This window comes from Colletotrichum karsti (assembly GCF_011947395.1).
Source record: "Colletotrichum karsti strain CkLH20 chromosome Unknown Scaffold6, whole genome shotgun sequence".
In the NCBI taxonomy this organism is placed as follows: Eukaryota; Fungi; Ascomycota; class Sordariomycetes; order Glomerellales; family Glomerellaceae; genus Colletotrichum; species Colletotrichum karsti.
In genome coordinates this window covers 443,987-468,426 of record NW_024065906.1, presented here as the reverse complement: position 1 = coordinate 468,426, position 24,440 = coordinate 443,987, and the positions used below count along the sequence as shown (strand labels likewise).

Here is a 24,440-nt window from a genome sequence, read left to right as displayed (position 1 = left end):
GTCTGATGAGGTGGTCTCCGAGACAGATATACGAGATGGTCCGCCAAGGTGAATCGAATCGTTAGGTTGTGGCCAACAAACGGCGGCAGGCGCAAACTTTAGTGAGGTGGGCTGGGCTTGCGATATGCGGGAAGAGAAACAAAAGTGACGTGGAATCTGTGTCTCTCCTTCTACTCCGGACGAGAAAGCGGCATACCTCCAGGGACGGGACTTTATACGTCAGGTACCGGCCACAAGTTCAGTCAGGTACGGGTTCGCATTGGATCAGATTGCATGACTGGCATGGAAAGCAAAGCAAGCGGGGCGAATTGGGGGGGCCGCTCCGGAGAGGGACCTTGCCTGTCACTGTCCGTTTGGCCTGCGACCCCTCCAACTTTCACATGAAGCTTTTATTCGCAGCTTCCCGCCAGCAAAAGTCGCAGGCACAACACAGGATTGGCCCGAGGTTCGCGTCCTCTTGGCCCCCCCTCTGGCGGAAGGGATTACGTTGTTTCTCAACCACCACACCCCTTCTTAGGCCCCCAAGACCCTGGGAAGAACAATGTGCAGTGAGATCATGAACCGGCCACTAAGGAACTCTGTCTTCCCCCGGATTTTGCGCACGTGGGTGGTATTGAATTGTTTCTCATTTCGTCGGACCCAGCGACTTGACTAAGGTGTGCTGAACAGAGGGAAACAAGTCAAGCTGCATGCTTTTCGATAACTCGCCTCAATCTACGCAAACCGCAAACCACAAATCACAAAATGGCCACAACACACATCAGCCCCGATCCAAGTTTGCGGGGGAACGTCGCAATCCGACGTCCCCGAAGATACCTCAACCATCTCAACGCCCACCACGACTCTCGGGAGCCATGCAGTTGCCTAATCGGGCAGCCAAGACATGCACCAGCAAACGACGGGACACCAAGAAAGAATGGAACAGACCTCAAGTTCCGAGGCTGAAGCGGGCGGCCGTGCTCCTGATCGAAACGGTCGTCCCTTATTCTCAATTCTTCTGCTTGTTCCTTTTAGCTTCTGATGCGTCTCCGTCCCGACTCTGCTGGCTCGCCGGTAGGCTGTGCGCGCTTTCATCATGCCAACCAAAAAGATCCAACCAATGTAACCCGCCCTCTCGGTCTACCGAAGGCAAGGCACGGCAGATACATACACCTCGCCTCGCCTTAGGTTCTTACCTACTTGCGGCAGGCGCACTTATTAGATTCTCACTGCATCTGACGGACGCACATGCGCACACCCCTCGGCGATAGAGAGAGAGAGGGCGCATCTTCCAATGGGACAAGACATGCCGCGAATTCCCTCCCCCATCTAACCCATCGCCCCCCGTCCGGTCTTTCTTTCTTGGCCATCCAGCGGGAAGTCGGCAAGACCCCATCAGCAATCAACCCACGCGCGTCCGTACGGCGAACAGGCACTCAGGAGCGCGACGGGACGGGGCGAGCTGGATGCCTTTTTTCAGCTGCCGCCTCGGCATCTCGAGCTCAGCTTCTCCTAAGGTACCCGTCTCTGAAGCCGGAGAGTCTTCTAAAGAGCCGTCCCCTTTCGCCTTCGTAGAGTTAGTTGCCTTGCCATCTACCTCTGGTCGTCTGCACAACCTCACAAAGGCGAACCTCGCCTCCGGAATCAGCTTTCGTATAACGCAGGGGGAAAAAAGACCTTTCTACACGGCCCAGTGCATCGGTCCCAGTTCCACCGCAGACGATTTGACAGCTCGCACAGCTCCCAGCCAGCCCAATCGTTCGTGTCGCGTAGTAGCCGGGCCGCGCTAGCGAGCTGTCTTGGTGGTTTCGCCGGCGAGTGACGAATCAGCGGGCCTTTGAGCGACATCAAGACATCACAAGGCAACTCGTCTCAAAAATTGTCAAAGACGAGGGAGAGGACTCGACAATAATCGAACCCACCCAATCCGTGTTCCTGACTCTTGCGTCCCAAGAGCCGAGGAGACGAGCTTCGAGAAGCACCAAGCTTCTTTATTGCGGCGGGGCCAAGCTCCAAAGTGGTAGCTGTGCCTGATGGGAGCATCCCGGCGGCTCAACAGAAGCTCTCCGCGACGCGCTGCCGCAAAGCGTGTGAGCTCCAAATGTTTCAAGACCGACTCAGCAGGCATCCCCCTGTCTCCGCGCAATCAAGAGCTCTCCTCTCACCTCGACCTCGACACACACTAACCCGAATGATGAAGCTCTGCCTAACTTTATTGTAGATTACGACCCTCGGAATATGCCAATATACATGGCCGGAGCTACAGAAGAGGAATAAAAGGAAAAGGATATCTTGGTGGTACAATGCCCCGGCTCCCCGCCATCGGCTCCCGGATGCTGCTTCGCAAACAACGGAGCTCAAACAAACGACCCGGCTGATATCATGACGCTCCGGCGCGTCGCGGCCTCTAAATCTGCCGTCTCAGCCGCAAGGTTAAATCATGCGCACGCTTTTTTATGCTTCTAGATCGTTCCATCACGGCCACCAGTTCATCTTTCTGTAGCTCTCAATCACCTCGTCGATCAGCTCCTTGGTCAGTTTCGGCTTCTCGTACTTGAACCCGACGACGTTCTCCAGGCGGCTGCCGTCCATGCTCAGGTCCGTATCCTTGAGCAGCTCCTTCTCCATGAAGGGGGTCAGGGGTCCCGGCCGCGCGATACCCGCGTTCTCGAGCAGCTCGGCCCACGGGCCCATGAGCTCGTCGTTGACGTCGTCGACCACGTTGTCCATGTTGAGGCGCGCGAACGTGCTGATCAGCTGGCCCTGGAATCCCGTCTCGATCTTGAATACCTCGCCGATGATCTCGGCCATGGTGCCCTGCGTGGTCACGCCCTTGTCGACGACGTTGAACGTGCACACCTTGCCCATGGACTTTTCTTCCCAGCCCTTCTTTCCGCCGTCGTACCACGTCGTGATGTCCCACAGCGCTCGCACAGCGTCTGAGATGTGTACTGTGTTCTGCCGGAGACCCTTGTCCCACAGCCACTTCATTTCCTTCTCGAGGTACTGGTAGGTGCGGGCCATGCACAGTCCTGTGGCGACCCATTGCGAGGCGTAGGGGCCGTAGACGTGGGATAACCGAACGATGATGAGGTTCAGTCTGGTGATGGGCGAGTTGTTAGCTTTAATGGACTCCCAGCAGGACCAGTTCGTGACGGCTCAGAAGGAACGCCCAAAACGCTTTGGAGACATACCCTTCAATCTTGGCCAGCTCCTCCTCGGCCTGCAGCTTGTAGACGGCGATCTTGCTCCAGGGCTTCAGCTTGTCGGTCTCCTTGCTCGGGGACGAGTCGGGCTTGTAGACCATGCCGGTGCTGAGCTCGATGAAAGCCTTGACCTTGCGCTTGGCGGCCTCCTTGCCAACGGCGAGCGACAGGCCGAGGGAGCGCAGCTTGTAAACCTCATCCTCTTGCGAATACCTCGTCTCACCACCGCAATTGAAGACGTAGTCCCACTGTTTACCGTCGGGGCGGTCGAATATCTTTGACAGGGCTTCTGCACGAGGCGAAAGCAAAAAAGCAAAAACGTCAGCCAAGGAACGGGAGCACGGTAGATTCTGTCCCGTCTGCCAGGGGGTGAAAGCAGAGGGACGAAGGCGAGAGAGAGAGAAATGGATTTGGTTCGTGGGATCGGATTCCGTTCGTGTGACTTACGTTCTCTGCTTGCATCGGCCTGCATGAATTTGGTGCCGGCGCAGGCGTCCTGGAACTCCGGGGCGAGCCATGCCAGTTGGGGCAGGGCCTTGTCGACAACGCGGACGTCGGATGCGAGGTTGTTCTCGTGGATATGGAGGGCCAGGAAGCGGCCAATGTAGCCCAGACCCCCGATGATCAGGACTGAGGGTTTCTCGGCCATGGTGAGGGAGGGGATGTCTGGCGACGCGGGAGGAGGAGGAGGAGGAGGGGAGAAATTCGTGAGGACGAGTTTGTGAAGGTCGTCAGGAGGGAAAGGGTGTGTCAAGCGCAAGTTGATCAGTCGGGCAGAGGGGCTCGAGGTAAGGTAGTAGTGGTGGTATGGAGGTATTTGGTGCACTGGGCACAGAGCGGTAGACCTGACGGATGGCGGCGACGGCGGCGGCGGCGGTGGATGGCGGGTCGTGGTCGTGGTACTGCGTAGGGTGGTGGGTGGTGGACGGCGGGGTTGACGTCGGGTGTGTCTAGTCCAGTTAGGGGTGATGTGCCCTGGCCCCTGGGATGAAATGCACCAGCACCAGGATTGTTGCGCGAGTTTAGTGTAGACTACCTTACGGTGTACCGCAGTCTGCGAGAGAGAGAGAAAGAGAGCGGGATGGACGCGGGCGAAGTTCGGCAGAGAGGGGGAAGAGATCTAGCCGGAAGAGGGTTCGAGTCGAGATGGGGGGCAGTTTGAAGGACGGGGAGGCAAGAGATGCCTTTAAGTCAAATAACCACCGGCGGAGGGGTGGGAGGATGTGGAAGGGAGAGAAGAATAAGAAAGGCGGTGCAAGGTAGCGCAGATGGATATTGCGTGTGTGTATGTGTTTGGTTTGGTTTGGTTTGTGTCTTCTACTTGTATTAGTGCCAAAAGGTTGAGGCGTCTGATGATATTAGAAACGACTTCAGTCGAGGTAACGTGCGCACGCGGGAAAAAAATAACGACCAAGACGAAAAATACTTGAGACGACAGACGGCCCTGCCCCTATTTTCCCTTCCCCCCCAAGCCTGACTGAGATCGGTATCAGAAAAAGGAGGGTTAAAAATTTATTAGCGGGAATACGGTACGTACGGCCAGCATACAAGAAAAAAAAGGGACGAAACAGAGCGGCCCTCGAGCGAATTGTCTCCTCCAATATGGTGCTGTCATTCCAAACGGGGGGGAGATGGAGATGGGGACCGTGGGACGGCCGGAGAGCGGGACGAGAGGGACGAATAGAGGAAATAATCTTAGGAGGACGCACTACTACGTAAGGTACAGGTACAGTACAGCCATGGTAATGCGCCAGAGAATGGTTTGGTGGAGCTTTATGCAGCTCCTCCTTTCTTTCGAAGGTTGGAAGGAATTGCCTACGGAGCACCTCCACCACCACGAGCAACATCTCGCCTCCAAACACGGCAACACTGGACTTTCAGGTACAGCCCAGTTCCAGCTCCAGCTCCAGCTTTTTCCCGTACGGTAATAACCTAACTTAACCAGCTGTCTGGTAGCCGTCAACTACTCTCAGGTTCCCTACCTTAGCTCGGGATAGCTCCAGCTGGCTCATTTCTTTGTCTTTGTACCCCTGGAAGCGTCCTATTCCTGTTCCTGTTCCTGTTGACTTCGTCATCTGACTCACTTGGCTTCTTGAAGCCCAACCCAACCAACTGGACTGAACTGAACTGGCAAACATGCCGGACGGCGGATGCTATTGATAGAACCTCCCTTTCCCAAGACCTGGGGAAAACACGTCCAGTCCAGGAAATGAGGAACCTCTGAGGGAATGAGCGTCACACCTTCGCACCTTCACACTCTTCGCTGTTCCACAACTGCGGTACCGGGACTGGCGGCTCAATTGCGATTGCCAATTTGCCTCCTCGCCTTCTGCCTCTGACCTTCTCACGCTTAGTGTTTGCTTGTGAATGCACCTGCTCACTCATCAGAAGAACCCGCAGGAAAAGAAGAACCTAAGCCTCTTCCCGGATTAGGAAATCGCACCAAAACACGTCGTGCCCCCTTCTAATAAATTTACAGGGCTCGTGCTCCCTCATAATCCCCACATCGCTGCTGCAGCATAGTGTCTCTCCTCCGACCCACTCCACCTCACGTCCTTCTGCTTGGCTTCCACTGACGCTTGTTGAGCAAGGCAATTCCCTCCACGACAAGCATCCACTGCCAATTCATCACGGGGCAGCCACCGCGATCGACGAACAGGAACAGGAACACCCGTCAATGAATCAATCAATCGACCAGATGAGATGTCGGGTGTCCATCACGCGCCCAGAGCGCCCAACCCGACCCCGACTCTCCGACTTCCATTCACAACCATCAAGACCCTTCTTGCCCTTGCCTTGTCCTTACTATCCCGCCGCTATTGCCTTTCCATCGAATCCCACAGAGACACAAACAAACAACCCAAAGACATTGGCCAGTGACGACGGCCTTCTGTCTCTGTCATCAACATCTAACCCAACTTCGGGAACCAATAATGTCTCTCGCCAGCTCCGGAACACTCCCCGTCCCGAATCACGTCCATTTCAACGCATATTGCTGCTTTTTCCTCCGTGCTGTGACACCAACACAGCCCTCGACAAGCAGGGAATCACCCATGGAACTGGCTGCTACTCGATCAGCTTTTCATTCCCGGGTCTTGCATTCGCCTTACCCGGCCGCTATCTCCGTCTTCCATATCGTTGTGTCACCCGGCCCGGACAGGGAGGCGCCCATTACTTCTCGAGCCTGTGTCACTCCAAATCTTGTCTCACCGCCAGCCTCGATTTCGGGTGACACACCCATCACACCGGGATCAGACTAGGAAATGGACGATGCAAAACCAAACGACAAGGCCGTCCGTCCTCGGGAGGACGAGCTTTTCCTGTCCATGGCGACTCGTCCCAAGAACCAAACCGCCGGCTAGCGCCAGCGGCGCGACCTGCCCATCCATCCCATGGATCCCGCCCCCGTTCCCGCTCAGGGGCCTCCCATGATGCCGACGCAGATAGGCGCCTCTTCTCCTGGGCCATGCCGCCGTGCTCCAACTTTAAAGAGGACCGACACGCGCGCCGGCGCGCTCCCACAGGCGGGTTCGGCCTCGGGCTTGGGCTTGGCCATTTGACTTTCGTCCTCCCTGCATCCTGCATGCGGGGTCCTGAAGGAGGATCTCCTGCGTGTTCTAGAAGTCTTCCGGGATCTGTTCTGCAACAAATCTCGTATGCTTTCTTTTACGGATTCGACGACGTCTGTACTTGGCCCAACAGTCTCTCCTGTCTGTTGACGTGGACCCTAGTTAGGAGCTGGCAACTCGACAACCGAGACACAGACGCAGACCAACCGACGTTCTTATTTTCACCAAAAATAAACCAAACCGCGCCAGCGCCAGCGCCAACACGTTGGAGCTAACACTGCCGCGGAACAGAAGCCAGAGCCAACTCTCTATCGATCACGCAAAATTTCCGATATTATCAACCGCCAGGCCCCACTCACCCAAACATTTTCTTCTCAACTTGCTGCAACTACCCTCAACTTTGTCAGCTATGCATCAATTGCGGCCCGAATGGCTCGTATGTCCCCGCCTACAATGGACACTTGCCGACCATCAGCGCCTTAAACGCCATCACATCAGAGTTTGTTGGGCATCAGGTGCTCACTGCATCACATCAAACAACTTACACACTGCCACCCAACTAAACGACCAGGTTGGAATAGCAAGCTTGTCATAGGCTATTGGCACATGACAAACAATGATCCTAGAGAGAAACCAACACAAAGCAAACAGGCACGAAGCATAAACAGGAACTGACGTGAACATTCGCAGGGTTGGTTTCCCTCGTTGTTATTCTCGCTCTCGCCTATTGCCTTCGTTGTCAACGCCGACGTTGCCGATCTTCGCTGCTCTCAAACCTGCGCCTTGAGCAAATCTATGCTCTTGATGGGTCTCATGCGATGACACACTGCGGCCCGTCGAAAGTCGGGATCTCCAGTCATCGACAGCTAGAGGCATCGTCATGTGGATACTCGGCAATAGCAGCTTGTTGGGCACTTTTAAGGTTATCGGGTTTGATTTACCATGACTGATGCGATTACGTGTCCCTCACACGAACGATACGAACGAAAACGAGGTCGTCTCGATTAACGAGAAGAATGAGCCAAATGAAAACAAAAGACTGACAGAACATGTAGGCCAGCTGGAGAAGCCTGAGTCGAACATACCGACTCGACATGAATGCTCATGCTAGTAGCTACTGAATCATGTCCGTCGGCAATTGCTTCACACTCTATTTCGAAAGGGGTCGCCCGCTACTCAGTTCATCCCATGCTGATGGCTCTCGAGTGCCTGAAAACTGACTGAGCATGTTTATGCTCTTGGGAGCCGGGGAACGGTGAGAGTTGTCATCTCTGGCACAACACAGCAACGCTGAAACGTGACTTGACTGCCGTACTCTTTCCATGTCGCAAATTGCAAAGGCTTGTTTGCCCGTGAAGGAGACATATGCCCAGGTAGACAAGTCAAGCGTCTCTGTCACGTCACAACAGACTACGTATGGCTGTCGGTGATACGAACGTATCCGCTCAGCCAAAGTACACTCTGACGAACGAAAATCAACAGCAATGAAGACGAGTATCCTAACTCTCGTGAGAAGCCTTTTCCCCTTTCTTCTGTTCCGGACCCTCGTCAAGAAACACCCACGTCTATCTGAGTTACGCTGTAGTCTTCACTAGGGAGGAAGAAGCCCAGTCTATTCCACTGATTCCATCTCAAGTCTTCGAGTCGATCAACTCGATAACGAAGGGGCGATATCGGCTCAAAGTATCTCAACCACATAGATCTGGCTGAAATGCCGGGGGGAAAAAAAGCATGCTTCGAGATATGCCGAAAGCTGATGTAGAAGAAGAAAGGAGGAATCTGTCTATCTGCTTCGAACCCCCCACGAACAAGTCGCCTGCAGAACGGCGATCACTCGGTATACTGCCTCAAACAGGTAATCTGATGTATCGTGACATCGAAGCCGTTCGCGAATGTCAGCTCAAATAAGACCCAATTATGAAGTTGTGGAAGTCTCGCGGCTGCGGACCGTCGAACCGCCGAGCCGCAACGACGTGTCATCGTTCTACAGGGACAAAAATGATTTCTCTACCGGGACAGCTCCGGGCAAGCATGTCTTACACGACAGCTGCATGCCTTGATGCTGTTTCTTAGGTAGACGGAGCGGGCGGACATCAACAGGGGCACTCGATCGACGATGTGAGGTCTAAATGAGCGTTACACAGATATTTTTTCTTTCATCTACTCGTTCAGCCTTTCCATATCGCCCTAGCCCGCGGATCCCTCTTCCCGGCAAAAGGACCGCCACCTTCGCTACACCCAGACAACGTACCTGATGATGAGCCAAGACGAGGCCGGCAGAGCCCTCATCTATTCGGTACCCCCTTGATCCCGATGCCTGCATTCACAAGGAGATCTGATCTAAGACAGGACGCAGGACGGGGTGGAAGTGTGGGCTTGGAGCCGTACAACCCGATCTCGATAATCCATACCCCGTGCGACCACCTTTAATCTTCTTTTTGGTTCTCTCAGAAGCACAAACGCAATATGCTTGTTTCCCCCTCCGTCCCAAAGAGGAAGGCAACAAAAATCATCTCTGCATGCTGCCAATGATCTCCCTCTGCGCCGCGCGGTCCTTCGCACCCTCGCTAAGGCTGCCGATGCTCCGCAGGTCGCCGACGACGTCCTTGGCCTTGCCGAAGTAGACCTCCTGCAGCAGGTTGCGCATCTTGAGCTCCATGTCCTCGACGAGGCGGCCGACGTTGGCGATGTGGCTCTCGTCGCCGTCGACGGGCAGCTCCTGCTCGACCTGCCGCGTCATGTTGCCGCTGAGGTCCATGTCGCCCAGGCTGCTGGCCGACGTCGACAGCGAGAGGATCACCGTCGAGGTGAGCTTGTACTGCGTCGTGCGGCCGCGCTCGATGGCTTCGAAGACGTGGATCGAGTCCCAGACGCCCTCGGCGCTGCCGCCGGGTGTCGCGGCTGCGTGTTGCTGTCAGCATCTCTCTGTTTTCCCTTCTGCCGGAAGACCTACACTTCTTGAGGAGAACAACGCCCGCGAATCCGTCGTCCAGGTTCCAGAAGTAAACACTGCTCACGCCGCCCTCGTAGTAAAGGTCCCTGTAGACGTCAAAGGCCTCGTTGGCCTTGATCTCCATCTTGCGGACGCGCTCGCTGGGGATGGCACCCTCGCCCGCACCCTCGCTACCGCCGGCACCGACACCGCCCACGCCGCCCTCGTCCAGGGGCGGGTCGAACTGGTTGCTCCACGGGGAGCGGTAGCTGTCGCCATCGCGGTTGTAGTCGCACAGGAGGTAGTCGCGGCCGGTCTGCTTGCAGCGCTTGACGGTGAGGGGCTGGTCGACGGAGGAGAGGAGGTCCTCGGTCAGGTCGGGTGCGAGGGAGATGATGGCATTGAGGTGGTCGGCGGTGTGTTTCGGGTTCAGACGGCGGAGGAGGTCGCTGGATTCGAGGGGTGGGTTCCGGTTAGTTTACGGTCGGTCTGGCGATGCACGGTTGAGACTGAGGACAGGAGGGCAACGACTTACAGCGCCGAGTCGAAGGGGTCGACGGAGGCCATGGCGGCGCTGTGTGAATGTTTCGGGGTCGGTGAGGCGGGCTGAAGGGACGTCGGGCGATGCGAGTTGTGGTGCTGCGGTAGATGAGCTGGATGTCTTTCGAGGTTGGAGTGTCAGTGGAAGGGACTCGGCGGGGTAGGTAGGCGGTCATCACCACCTAAGGTACACTTAGCCCCTGGGGAAGAGAACCCCACCAGTCATGGTGAGCTTCCGAAAGCACCTACCATTGCTCAAGCTCTCAACCGGCACCGGACGTCATGGCAATTGAGACCTCGAATGCTGCGTAAATTCGGCTTACCTCCCCCGACAAGTCATACATTCAAGTTGTGTTCAACTTATAGACCCGCCTGATGGACATTGTTCAAAGTATTCTTTGTATTGAACTATCGTCAAACGGTTTCCGTTTGTCGATGGACGACTTGAAAAGGATAACAAACTAAAAGAAACCAAACCGTGTAAGCTCTAGGAAACTGCTCAAGACTCTTGTCTCCAGACTATCGCTCTTCTGGCCTCGGCTCCTTTTCGTCCCCTTTTTGACTAAACCCCTTCACCAGTTCTACGGAAACTTGTTCCCTGACAACTCAATTGTAGCGATAAACCGTATTCGCCAACGCCTCGCGAAGATAATCAACACCCCAACCAAAGCAACCTGTTCTGCCTCCTTACCCTATCTCTCGACTATCCAAACCTCTTCGACTACGTTGTTCAGCCCTTTTGCCAAACGTCTTTTTCGAAACTTGGTATGCTAGCCTCCATATTCAAAATCGTTACAGCCAAAGGGGCATACGCAAAGCACCACGGCGGAGCGCACTACTGGCTGGAATAAGTACAGCGAGAAGTGAAGTTGGAAACCCCACCATCCCGCCACCCCAAAAAAATAAACAAAATGTGACCTGGCCAAGGGCCGGTACGTCGGTGAACATACTCAATTGATTCCAATCCCGCAGACCATGCAAAGCAAGGGCTCTGTCCAGACTTTGTCGCCTTCAGTGACGTTTTCGCGTAGGTCCCTGATCTCAATCTTGGACAAGTTCGTGTCCATCAGCAGCTTGGCGTCGAACAACCCCTCGTACGGCTTCGCCTCTGTTAAGCCGTTCTTCTTCTTGCTGGATTTGACCTTCTTTGTCGACACTACCGGGGCTTCAGGCACTGAAGGCGTCGCGGGAGTTGTGGGCTGCTGCGATCCACGCTCTTCGGCAATAGCAGGGGTTCCCTCCGTAACAGATTGGCCGTTCGATTCGTCGGGCGCATCGCCGGGCTTTGCATCGATCGTTTGCTTTACCTCAGTGCCGCTTTCCGTCGGACTAAGGGGACCAGTGACGCCGTCGTCCAGCTTCTTTTCGTCCTTTACTTCCACCTCTTTCTCGCTCTCCGCAACAGATGCGGTTCCATCGATCGGTGGCTTCTCGGTGAGATGCGGCTTGTCCTTGCCGAGTCGCTCGTAGGTTCGCATGAGGGCAGCGTCCAGGAGACATTGTGCATGAAGCCACTTGCCACATTCCTTATTGGAGCATCCGACGAGGATCTTATCGGGGTTCGCTGGCTGTTCACATTTGCAGGTGCGTTCGACGGACTGCGTATACAGGTTAGTACTTCAACCAAATATTGTCAGACTGGACTAACCGAGAGTTGCTGGGTTCGGCAGTCAAAGGCCTGGCGCCAGTAGAGCGCCTCTTGTATTTCGTCGTCGTTCTCCTCGATCCATTGCTTGACATTTGCAGGCAACGTCACACTCACGACGTTGATGATATCCACTGCGTAATGTCAGTACCCCGCTTGCGACTTTATGAATGCGACATACTGTGGTTCGAGGCAATGAGCTCGTTGTGCCCGTGATAGGGTTGTCGGCCACCGGAATACCTCTTGCCCTCCATGGTGCCTTCCGGGAGCTCCTCTGGCCAGTACATCCAGTAGATGCGTGCGTACACGTGGTGTTCGTCGCTGGCGCGAATCTCCAGGATGCGTGCAACCCAATCGTCATCGGATTTCGATCTCTTCAGCGGGCCATCACCGTCCGTGACACCCTCAGCCGCGGCCTTTTGGCGCTGGACAGTCTGGTCGTTTGCGACGTATATGAAACCCTCGCTGAAGTACTTGGTGCCGTTCACTGCGCCCATCCGCGTTAGCACCCCGACATCACAAGGAGCAGACGGGAAAACTTACGGACAAAGCTATTGTACCTTGTCATATCCAGCCATTTCTTCTGCGGGTGGACGTTATACTCCAGGTCCAGAACGTCTTGGGCGCTCTTGCCGTTGAAGTCGCCGGACGGGGAGAAGGGAGAGAGTTGCTTCGTGCTCTTCTTCGGGTCGTCTTCTTCCGGCTCCTGCTTCCTTCTCCTCTTGGATTTCTTTTGCGATTTGGAGTCGGGTTCGGCGTAGGTGATGGTGAAAGGACAATCGGCCTTGTTGTCCTCGACCTCGGCGCGAGGGCGTTTACGCGCAGAAGACGACATGGCGCAGTTCCGGGATCGCAAGCGAGGGTATAATTCGAAAGTTGCGACAAATGCGATGGAAGGGAGAGATCGAGGTCGGATGGGTCGGCTGAAGACGATTGGGACGTAGATGAAGGCCCGTTGAGTTGTTGCGACGGAGGAAACACTGGGAGGAAGACGGGGTGGCTGGAAGAAGATGGGTCGCTTGAGGACCGGGGTAGATCAGGCCGAGTGGCAAGCGCGCCGTCCCGGTCGAGCTTTCGAAAGCACTTTGATGACTTTTTACTAGACGATTGTACCCAGAGATGATTCGAGTCGGGTAGCAACGACCAATGATGGCCACGATGCGCAAACTGGGAGGAAATCGCAGGTCGAGAAGCTGGCAGTCTCGGTCGGGGAACGGGCGCGTCAGTGGTAATCTCATCCTGCCACCAAAATTTCAGGATCCATCACGTGATCTCCAGCTGGGCAGTTTTGCCGGGCGTCACGTAAGCACGGAGTTACAGAGCGGAGGACGTCCGCGCTTGCCACGGTCCATGCGATTCGCAAGTCCCCGCAGCAAGCGCCGATGCGATGTTAATGCACTTATTTCTCTTACACCTGATTCGTTGAGATGGCAACTTGGCGCTGTCCACGGCAACGCGATACCATCGGGATGTCATGAAACGATCAATATGTACCAACAATGACACGCTCAGTAACGTAACTCTTTGAACGCCATGCTATGCAACTGTGCCCAAATTCCCTCATCGCCTGGTCCGGTCATATCCATGGTCGTCTTCTTCTTCATCATCATAAGCACTGAGGATTGGCCGGTCCTCGCTTTCAGTCTCACTTCTTACTTCTTGCCGCTGGCTCTCAAAACCCTCGATCGTTTCCGCCAGCTTTTCTCCCTCGCGCTTGCCTCTTTCCACGTTGACGCTCCAAATAAGAGGTGCGGGAATGGCTACTAAAGCCGCCAGGAACCAAAAGGCGGGTCGTATATCGCCAGACTTGTCGATAATGGCCCCTACAATAGCCGGTCCAAACACACTCGAGCCCTTATCGGTAATAGCGTAGAGCGCGTAAAAAGCAGCCTCTGACCCGGGAGGAATGAGCTCTCCGTAAAGCGATCTGCAAAAGGATGAAATGCCGGCTAGCACCAAGCCGTAAACCGCAGCGAGGGGGTACATCTCCCAAGGTTGTTGTAATCCCCCCACACCCCAGTTGCGTACAAACGGAAGGTATCCGAGCAATCCATAGATGGGAATAAGCTCGAAAAGAAGGATGCAGACGAGAATTGTCTGGTGGGGTCTCAAGTTGAGCTTGTGAGATACGAAAGCCCAGCCGAAAGCTCCAATAACACCAAATGTGGTCGAGATGACGTTGATCATTCCTAACGCCCATGGCTTCATGTGAAGCTGCGTTTTCGCGAAGAGAATTGCCGTCGAGGAAGTTGTCGCGACCGAATCAGAAAGAAAGAACCATGCACAAAGATAGAGCATAATATCTCGAAGGCGGCGCGCAACCTTGACTGTTCTGAATAGAGACTTCCAAGCATTCTTGGTGTAGCTCAACCACGCGCGGACTCCGCGTCCCTTTCCCGACTGAACGGGCATGGGTGGGCCAGGCCTCGGGCGGAGCCACATGGCAGCTGGGATGGTAAAGAGCGTCCTGAACACTGTTAGCTTTCTGTATAAGACGATGACGGGGAAAGACGGGGATAACAGCAACAATGATAACTAAAACGGTGGCATCGGGTGGGTAAACGGGAATACGAGGCACAGATTGAGAATGAGGAAAGGGTGTGAGTTCAGATACATACCACCAAGCGCCCACCACGAAGAGTACAACCCTCTGCGACCACGTGGAATTCTTCATCGCAATCAAGATGGCGATGGCAGCGCATTGAACGAAGAGTCCGGCGATGTATCCGGTACCGATACCCTTCGAGGAGATTTGAGTCGACAGTTGGAGCTCCACTGATGTGATCTCCTCATGGGTAGCTTTCCTGACCAACGTGTGGCCAAGAGGGGCGTTCTCACCAAGCAAGGCCGAGGTGGAATCTTCCATGTCGCCAACAGCCGAGTCCTCGTCGATAGGGGTTCCGTTCATTGGCTGAGACTCCATGTCCGAATGCGCGAGATCCGGCGTGTGAACCGTCTCAGATGCTAGCACCTCCGGATGGTAGCGAACCAGAAGCGGTAGGAATGAGTTCAGAAGCACAAAAGAGGCTCCGAATGATGCGTTGGAAATGATGGCCAGTAGCGCACCAAGCAGGTATGTACTTTTGCTCACAAAGATGTAGGCCATGACGGAGAAACTGCCAACCCATGCGAAGGTGAGGAGGAGCTTCTTTCTAGAGTCGCCGTGGTCGGCGGCGCTGCTAATGCTCACGACCAGCAGTGCCTGGACCAGCACGCTGATGGAGAACGTGTACATGGCGAAGCTGGCCGTGTTGATCTCCATGCCGAGAACGTACACGGTGCACTGTCCATCTGCCTTGTTCTTCGAGTCGCTCGTACCACACGGGGTCGTCCGATCGGACAGGAGAACGCCATTTTCGCGCGCGAGAGTTTCGAGAAGAATGGGAATGAATGAGCCTGCGCATTATATCTTGTTAGCACGACTGTCGCAGCGCCAGCTCTCAAGCTGAGGATGGGCGCATTCGCGTGGACGGTATTCCGAGTCTTCCGTGGGAAAACAACAGTCAATAGAGCAACAAGATTGACATACCAATTGCTAGAAACAGTCAGTTCACGATCGTGGTCAGAAAGCAGGCGGGGCATCAACTTACCGCAGATTACATAGGTCTCGGCAGCGAAGGCGTAGGCATACCATCCAGAGAGCTCCTTCTGGCTCGTGGGGCGGGTATCTTCGCCCTGGTAACGACTGTGGCCGTGAAGGAAGCCATCGCTGCTGCTGCCAGGACTCATTCTGTCAAAATCCGAGTCGCTATCCGAACGTTCGTCGTCTGCCTCAAAGTCGGAGGTGAAGGAGCGAAAAGAACGTTTGGATAAAGTCGATAGGCGCGACCATAAACGTGGTGCAGGCGGCGGCCGAGCGTGTTCCTCTTGCCTGGGAGCCATGGTGAGGAGCACTGACACCCGTGGACGCTGACACGGGCTGTCAGGCGTGACTTTACTGGGCGGGACAGCTGACTGGCGGGCCTGTCTCACTCCGGTCGCAGGGCAGGCGGCAGGCGACAGGCGACAGGCAGCACGCAACCTGAACGCCCCAGGGCTGAATTCCGTCCCGAGTTTAGGCTGCAGAAACTGTGTACCTTATTCACCTGAGGAGGCAAACCTTCCGATGAATGGATGGTACTTTTGCGCAGTACCTCGGAATGCAGGCAAGCTTCCTTAGGTATGCGACTGCAGGCAGGTCGAGTTAGGTACCCTTGGGTGCCAGGCACCATCCAAAGCTTGGAGAGGTGAGGGGACGGTTGAGGAGCTCTTTTCCTTTGGTCGCTTCTGCGGCTGCCACTGCGGTCGGACCACTCGGCGTATTTCCAGTGGCTGCACTGCACCTTCACCGACCAAGTTTTTGGCTGGTTTTCGGTGGTGTCGCGTCGTGTCGTGGCTGCGGCTGTTGTTGGAGATGTTCCAATAAAATGGGCGATTGATCGGGTAGTTTCGTCCTCTCCGCCTTCAGTGGGGTGTCTCTCGTTAAGAGCCTGCCGAAAAGGGCAATGTGGACTGTGTCGAGGTACGGGTACGCCGTGGATGAGAGGTGACTCGCGGAATCGTGCAAGCTGACAAGTGACCGCGATGCTATGTCACTGACCGAAGGTGTGGGTGACGACGACGATGAGAGTTCCGCGCGGACAGCAACATGAGGCCACCGCAGCTGCGACAAAGTCAGTGTGGCAGTCTGGTAAGGTTTTGCGAGATGAATGAACAAAGAAGCAGAAAGACGGAGAAGAAGTAGGTGAAGGTCGTCGTCACGTTTGGAAAAGGTCCGGCTGTGGGCCGGCGTGGTTATATGGCAGCCCAAAGGCGAGGCATGACAAGGTAAGGAAGGAAGCGCCGTTTAAAGGCGATGGCAATCCATGGAATCAGTGTCAATCCATGCCCTTTGCCGGCCGAGTTGATCTTGCTGCTCCATAAACCACCTCAGGTCCAAAGCCAAAAGGTGCCGGAGTCAGCTTGAGCCAAGACCACCACCGTCAACCGTCCATCCCGTCCGTCGCCTTTCATCACCCTCTTCCCAACCCTCCCCGAACTTCTCCAACATGCTGTCCTCCCACCAAACCCCAGTCGTCTCCTCGTCGCGACGGAGAGAGAAAAATATTTCGCCCAATGCCCCAAGCGCTGCGACCGCGGATATCGAATGCGCCCAACTGGATCATCGCCGATGGATGGTGCCCTTTCTATTCCTAGCGCCGCTGCCACGCTCCCAGCATGCCGCACGATGAGGCAATGAGCTCCAGTTATCGTGAGAGGATGCGCGGTGGTCGACAGCCATCGTGAGACGAACAGGGTTGTTCATTCGTCCGATATTCCATGTTCGCCATGCATCGATGGATATGCGTTGCATCCCAACTTTTGGATTGGTTGTTGGCCGCCCTTTCGCCTGCCTGCATCTTCATCTTCCTTCACAGTTCTCCATCCCAAATACCACCGTTTGAGAATCTGCCATGCTTTCACCGCAAGAGGCGTGATCTTTCGTTTCGACCGTATTTTGCTCCATTGGACACTTCTTCGTTGATCATCGCGGATTGGGTCTTGCCATCGGGAACCGTCAAGATTCCGATTTGACCAAAAACCGGACGGTCAAATCACTACTCCCGGTCTTCGGATCTCTTGGCAAGCAGCCGCTGCCGTCTTGGGAGTTGTTGACTCGTTGGTTTGGTAATTAGAGCCGCGACAACGCGGCGCGAAGGCTATCGTTCAAGCTTGATGTCTGCCGCTCTCTTGCCCGTCACCTTGATTCGATCCGCGTACGAGTCTCTCAGCTCTCGCCGCAGAACCGCTTTGCTTCGATTTCATAGAGCAACACTGCGGCAAAGTTTCGCGGCGATCCGAGCCGTAACGGGGCTTGCGGGGGTGGCATTCTGCAAGTGCCTTCGCGATCTGCAACTCCTCTCGACCTTGCTGCCTACCACACTTCAACTCCCGTTGGACCCTGAGTGATGATCACGGCATGTGAGTTGGTCTGCTTAGACGTGAACTAGCGCAACACGCGCACTAGCCAGTAAGGGACCGGTCGCCATTCACGGTGACTTATAATCACGATGTAGCTTGGCCGCAATCGCAATGACAGAATCCTCGTCGCACCTCCGAAGCGGTGTCGAGAGAGATCGTGACTTCACCGCTTGAATTTAAAGTTAGCTGGGGGAAGGGGTCTGTTTTCCACAAGACCCAAAAAATACCCTGGGCGCCTCTCCGCAGTCGATTGAACCGGGCCGACATTGGGTTTGAGGCTTCTTTTCAGCTGAACCATGTTTTCGTTCAGCGTGTTTCGGACGATGGGGCGGCTCAGCCAGACGAAGTTGATGCAAGCAGTCAAGCCACGTGCCTGCGTTGATCCGGTCCTGGGGTTGGAGCAGTTTGATCCAGAAGACTTCGAGGACTTCATTGATATGGTGTTTTGAATCCGGACAATGGATTCGAGGTGACTGGATGGAACGGCTCGAGGAATTCCGTCACTGCGGGTCGGGACCAGTTGGGCTGGGGCCGATTCTGCCGGGGCCCACACCGCCTTCCCGTTCCGATATCAGCTCCACACCACCGGAAAACACCTGGAAAACACCACCGGAATTTATGAGCCAGGATCATGCATATGCGAAATTTCCCGCCCTTCTGAGCACAAAAGGACATGGACTTTGTCATTTGAACGAAGCTCACAAAAAGGGAGTCTCATTGGTCCTCTGTTTTTGGGTTCTTCACAGGCAAAAACGTAAAAATGAACTCATCTCTCATCGGCTCAAAGAACATCAAAAGAGAACGACAACGACAGGATTCGAACCTGTGCGCCCGAAGGCATAAGATATCGAACTTAATTCGAGTCTGACGTGATAACCACTCCACCACGTTGCCATTGTTGAAGAGATTGGAGGATTTTGTTGAATAAGATCCTGGTGCTGGGAGGGCGGATGTGTGGGCGCCAAAACCGTTGTGGTTTATGAGGTGGGTAAGCCCCAAATGGGGTTTGGGCTGTCCCAATTAAACACAAGTGTATGTCAGGTACAGTTCATCTGGTATTTGTGCAGAGTTCGCTCATCTGATGGTCTCTGAAGTCAACGTGGTAGGCAACCACTGGTGTGCTCACCACTACACCGGAATGTGTTTTACTCAACAAGGTCCTCACTCACTCCCAGAATCTGATTATTATAGTTTATGAGTCAGATGAGAAAAACCCAAACAAAGGATATGTCTGACACATACATTGCTGCTCTCGCTATTCTCCCAGGCAGTTGGTGTTTATGAGTGCATCACCATCATCATCTCATACGACGACAACAATAACAACATCACGCGAAACATATGTGATGAAAAGTAAACCCAACTTCGCAATCTGTTGATTCGGGCCGCATAAGTTGATGTCCTGTCTTTCTTGGTTTCATTTCTTCTACGGGTGACACCTTCATGTGTTTCTCAATGTGTCACCTCCTATGCAGAATTCATTTATTTTAATGTCGAGTGCGCCCATCTGATGGCCTTTAACCCTTTTATCTCAGTCTCATCAGTTGACATTTATTCATTTTAGGCATAGTGATACCATCTCCCAATCACTCAACAATCACACATTACAGACATGACTCTTCAATGCGCGCAATGATACCGAACGAAGCTTACTCCCTAAGTAAAGTACCGGCTCAATAGTCGGTAGTCATCTGCAAGTGCAAGCACGCTCCGGACCTCCGGGGCTCTCTGACTCTCTCGCGTCCCTTCGGATCCTCTCCAAGAAGTACGCCGAGAATACGGCCGCTACTGTCGGTGCACCTGCTTGCCGACGCACACTGACCACGACATTCCCGACGGCGACCACGATGACGACGTCAAGCCCGCCAAGATGAAGGAAGAAGAACGCCTTCGGGAAACGTCATGTCGTCTACCCAGGTATCCTCTAGAATGTAGCCCTTGGGTGACTGCAGGCTTTTCTTTGAAAAGAGAAACAAAAACGACAACAAAAAGGAGGAGAAAGACAGAGAACTCATTCCTTATTGTTCTCATTGAGCGTACTATTTCTACCCGTAATCTGACCGACTGAGCTGCCAATTTCTTCACGTCTGCAGCCGGATTGAATGCGCTCAAGCGGCAGCCTCTAAACTTAAATTCAAGGAGTTACATACACCAAGATGACCCAACCAAAGTGCTTATGATGACGGTAAAAACGGGAAATACTACGATGAATACGTCAGAGAAGACGACGACGACGACGAAAGCGAGGACAGCGAGGAAGACAGCACCAACGAAGAAGACAATAAGGTCAATGAGGATAGCGATAACTATAACGACGAGGACGACGAGGACGACGAGAGTACGAAGTTGCTAAATCCCATCCCATTTGTCGAACATGAAAAGCCTTCCTTCTTAGCATCTGCAAACTATCAAAGTGATCGATCACAACGCAGCGTTTCTGTAACACATCATCGCCGACCCATCATTGATTTTCGCCAACATTCATGTCCGTATTTTGGTATCGAAGGAGTCCAGAAGGTCAAGATTATATGGTAGTAAAGGTTGTAGGGGTGACTAGCACATTATCCATCTTTCCCTTCTCAACTTCATCATCACCATCTTGTCACGTTGGTGAACGTGCAGAAAGCCTATCAACAGCCTAATGTCCAGCTCAAGACCGGACCTCACTTTCATCGAACTTCGAATTTTGACGGGTTATGCTCGTCTTTCAAAGTGGCTGGTTTCTATCAATGTCGGTTTTGCACACAGTTAGAAGAGCTCACTCTGAAGATTGCCAGATAAAACCCCACTCTCTCCCTGGAACCTGACATGTTTATGACAGTGGTGGGTTGGCTCTGAGAGATATCTTTCTTACCTTTGCGTTTGTACCCATATCTTCCTACCGGTGATCGCATCGAGTGTTATATGTGTGAAGCATTTACGGGAAATTATAGGTGCCGTCCCCAGCCAGCTGAGAGGACCAAGTACGCGACGTGATATTATTGTATCACAAACGTAAACACAACGCGAGTTTCATACCACAATAGTGACAGGACACTGAATGCTTTGACGGATGCCACCTTACCACTGCACCAGACATTGACATTGACACCGATCTATGTAGCAACAACCCTTGGCTCAGCATCTAGATTACTAACTGATACCATTAGTACGCCGGCTCAGCCTCAAACGTCTCAATATACTCCGCAACGTCAACATGCCCGTGACCTCGAGCAACTTCAGCAGCTGTCCCTTTCACATTTGATGCTGACCAAATCTTCGTCGACTCAACCTTCTTATCAATCCCAAGTTCCAACAGCCACATAACCACCTCCAAGTGGCCCTTCCTTGCCGCGTAATGAAGTGCCGTGGAATTTACTGCGGTTTTGTGGTTCAAGTCCTGACCGCATCCGAGCAAGAAACTCGCACAAGCAAGATGGCCGCCATGACAAGCCCATAAAAATGCGTTCGTTCCCGCAGGTGTCGAATATAGACATTCAGCGCCGTGATGGCGTAGTAGCCGCATTAGAGGGAGCGACCCGATCTGGGCGGCGAACATGAAGGGCGTTGCATTGTGTAATGACTTCGCATCGGCCGCTGCCCCGCTGTCGAGCAAGAGCCTGCTCATCGATAGGTCGTTGGATGAGACAGCTATATATAGAGGTGTACTGTTGTCGTTTGCTTTTGCGTTTAAATCGGCTTTGAATTCGACCAATAATCTCACGAACTCCGGTAAACACTGCCTGACGGCAAGGTGAAGAAGAGTCAACCCGTCGTTGTCCCTTAGCATCACGTTCGTGTCTTTATCGAGCAAAAGACAGGCCATCAGTAGATCTCCGGACGACATGGCCACTTTCAATGGGGTATCGCCGCCCTCTGTCATTGCGTTCACATCTGCACCAAACGTAACCAAAGTCTTGACGATATCAGCGCGCTTCTTCTCCGTCGCAAAGTGAAGAACAGTCATGCCGTCCCGCAGTTTCACGTTTGGATCGGCGCTGGCTTCTAGCAGCTTGGTCGTAATCTCCGGGTTATTGCACAGAGTTGCATACCACAGGGGCGTCTGCACACTGTCTCCCGTCACACGCCGCGTGTTGACGTTGGCCTTGAGCTTGATCAGACTTTCGACCACATCCAGGTGGCTGGAAGTGATCGCGAGTTCTAGAGGCGTGTAATACATGCCACCTGCCCTGATGTCGTACGAAGCCGTCACTGTAGCCACAAGCTCGAGTTCCTTTGCATAGCCGTCTCTGGCCAGTATGTGCATGGGGGTAAACCCAACGCCTCTAGTCGTAATCGTCGGATCAGCGCCGTGGTGAATCAGAAGACGGATGATTTCCCCGTCCATTGGAAGAAGGTTTCCATCCTCATCCGAGGGACGACAGGCTAAAAAGAGAGGCGTTTGGCCCTGGTCGTCTTGGAGGTTGGGGTCTGCTCCTTTCTCCAGCAGATACTCGATGACAAGTCTTATAGAACCACGGGCTGCCAGGTGCAACGCTGTCAGGTCGTTGGCGTTCTCATGCTTCCAGTCAGCATCCTCGAATAGTAATGTCATCGCTGCTTCTATCTGACGTCTCGATAGAGCGGAAATGAGCGGGGTGCACAACGCATCGTTTTGGACGTCGACGTCGGCTCCGGCGGCCAGGAGCCTGCCCAAGATCAGTGAATAGCCATTTCGGGCGGCGATGTGCAAAGCTCGATCACCATCCGCGTTGAGTTTAGTGTCAATAGGACCATTCCGGGCTAGAACGGCGTGAAGATTTGCGACTTGGCCACTATTGACTGCATTGTGAAGATCCGCGGCGAAGCTTTCATCCCTTTCCTCGACACCAGCGTCCCCGAGCCCCAGGTTTGGTTGGGGGATTAAGTTAGAAATGATCTCTGCAAGAACGGATTGTGGTATATCCGGATCGACTAAATGAGTCGGTACCGGCTCCGGCTCAATGTAATGAGTAGGCGTTGGAGCTGGTGGTTGAACACTCCTCATCAGAGTTAGGACTTTCTGGGATTGACGTCTCCGGTAAGTTAGCACCTGGAGTGACCGGGCCATGTTGGTGCTGAAACTCACAACTGTAGTCCCGCGATCGTGGAACTGATCATGTCTCTCTGGTTCCTGACATTTTGTGAGGCGTCTCTGAACTGGTCCTCCCTCCAAATGAATCTAGCCCTGTCTCTTCTACCCATAGAAGTATTCTGGCGTGAGATTCGTCTGCTATCGACCTTGTCGAGTTCTCTCTCGATTTTCCTAATGGTATTTGTGATGTCCCTCATGGCCCTTCGAAAGCACCACATAAGAGGGTCGTCAGTTACACCATCCTGTAGGATATCCGGGTCTTTCAGGATCTCATCCTTCAAACCGCAACACAACCGGCGGGTCCATTCGCAGTCGGATTTGAGTTCAAGTACCGCCCTGGGCGCGTCCTGATACCTATCGAACAGACCTTTGGCAACTGAGAAGAGTTCGATAACTGAAGTGATCGTCCCGATGACATCCATGTCGCCGGCGAGATCCGACGTTGAAGATGCAATGTTGAATCAGAACAAGACTTGACCGAGAGGATGACGAAGAGATAATAAGTACTTGCTGAAGTCCGAGGTAATGCATCTCCTCAAACCTGCAGCCCCTGACTTGCTCTAGCGCAACCAATGAGATCCTAGGTTCTGCAGCGGCTGACATGCATCGAAGCCACAATCAGGCTGTGTAGTATGCTAATAGTATGCCATTTCTTGCGTAGGCGGACAGCTGGACCACTTCCCTGAAGGAGGGAGGGCCAAACACATATACGAGCGAGAATACCCACATTGAAGAAGGCAATAACTGCAACATAAACAACAACAGAACGGCCACGATATTATCTAGGTTGGGTTCAAAGCCATTTAGAACTGTTATAGACGGGCCGAGACAGTTTTCTGAATAATGGTTTGTCGTAGAGTTTTTGATCGTCTTGGACGTTCCGTGTATGAGATTGACCGCATGTTCAACTCTTGGGAGTACCTGAGCGAAGAGGTGCCCGTGTCTCATCTCATCTCGGGAAACGCATCGCAACATACACCCCTCCACAGTTATTATTCCTGGTCGAATACTTCAGGGGTAACACCGGATATCAAGGAGAACTCTAGAGCTAATAGCAGCAAGGATAGGACTAGAGGTAGCGAGAAGTAGTTGCAAGGGAAAAATGACCGTGGAGGACTGTAGCGTCAATGACGACATATCTGCTGGGGAAAGTCGGTGCTGCCAACAAGGATTTGCCTGTCAATGTCAAGTCCGCCACGGCCGAGGGCAGATACAAGGATGCGAAATGGAAATGCCAATGACGAGAACCTCATTGAACTTTGAGCCAACGCTGGCTGGTGTCAAGACAAGGTAACACTAGTACCTGCCGCTCATGAATTAGCTCATCTGGTTCGGCAACAGTGCCGTTGGGCTGGGCGAGACATGTCGATGCGGGATGACCATCCGGAGCTCTCACGAAATTCAGGTACGTAAACCGGGGTTTATCATAGCAGGGGGGCAGCCGTCACTCGCTCGTCTGAACCGTTGGTCGGTGTCTGAGCGAACATGTGGAAGTACCGGGAGGGATGAGCTGTCCAGCAGCACGGCTGATGTGAGAAGGTGGTGTGCCGCCCGAGAGAGAGAAGAATGAAGAACA

The 24,440-nt window shown here is 53.7% G+C and overlaps 4 protein-coding genes across 4 annotated transcripts; all 4 read right to left on the bottom strand.

The window, feature by feature from the left end:
* Positions 1 to 2,454: 2,454 nt before the first annotated feature.
* CkaCkLH20_02584 (nad dependent epimerase dehydratase family protein) lies at positions 2,455 to 3,834 on the bottom strand (the record flags this gene model as incomplete). The annotated part of the gene is made up of 3 exons (XM_038885303.1): positions 2,455 to 3,079; positions 3,174 to 3,474; positions 3,633 to 3,834. 3 exons carry the CDS (start codon positions 3,832 to 3,834, stop codon positions 2,455 to 2,457), a joined length of 1,128 nt encoding a protein of 375 aa, XP_038749234.1.
* Positions 3,835 to 9,263: 5,429 nt separating this feature from the next.
* Positions 9,264 to 10,253, bottom strand: CkaCkLH20_02583 (uncharacterized protein; the record flags this gene model as incomplete). Its single annotated transcript, XM_038885302.1, has 3 exons — positions 9,264 to 9,655; positions 9,708 to 10,135; positions 10,222 to 10,253. The coding sequence occupies 3 exons, from the start codon at positions 10,251 to 10,253 to the stop codon at positions 9,264 to 9,266; spliced, it is 852 nt and encodes a 283-aa protein (XP_038749233.1).
* A 923-nt stretch (positions 10,254 to 11,176) lies between these two features.
* Positions 11,177 to 12,706, bottom strand: CkaCkLH20_02582 (ebs-bah-phd domain-containing protein; the record flags this gene model as incomplete). Its single annotated transcript, XM_038885301.1, has 4 exons — positions 11,177 to 11,824; positions 11,875 to 12,005; positions 12,053 to 12,358; positions 12,415 to 12,706. 4 exons carry the CDS (start codon positions 12,704 to 12,706, stop codon positions 11,177 to 11,179), a joined length of 1,377 nt encoding a protein of 458 aa, XP_038749232.1.
* A 673-nt stretch (positions 12,707 to 13,379) lies between these two features.
* CkaCkLH20_02581 (autophagy protein atg22) lies at positions 13,380 to 23,286 on the bottom strand (the record flags this gene model as incomplete). The annotated part of the gene is made up of 7 exons (XM_038885300.1): positions 13,380 to 13,469; positions 13,528 to 14,338; positions 14,490 to 15,267; positions 15,401 to 15,406; positions 15,462 to 15,619; positions 21,696 to 22,805; positions 22,859 to 23,286. 7 exons carry the CDS (start codon positions 23,284 to 23,286, stop codon positions 13,380 to 13,382), a joined length of 3,381 nt encoding a protein of 1,126 aa, XP_038749231.1.
* Positions 23,287 to 24,440: the final 1,154 nt, after the last annotated feature.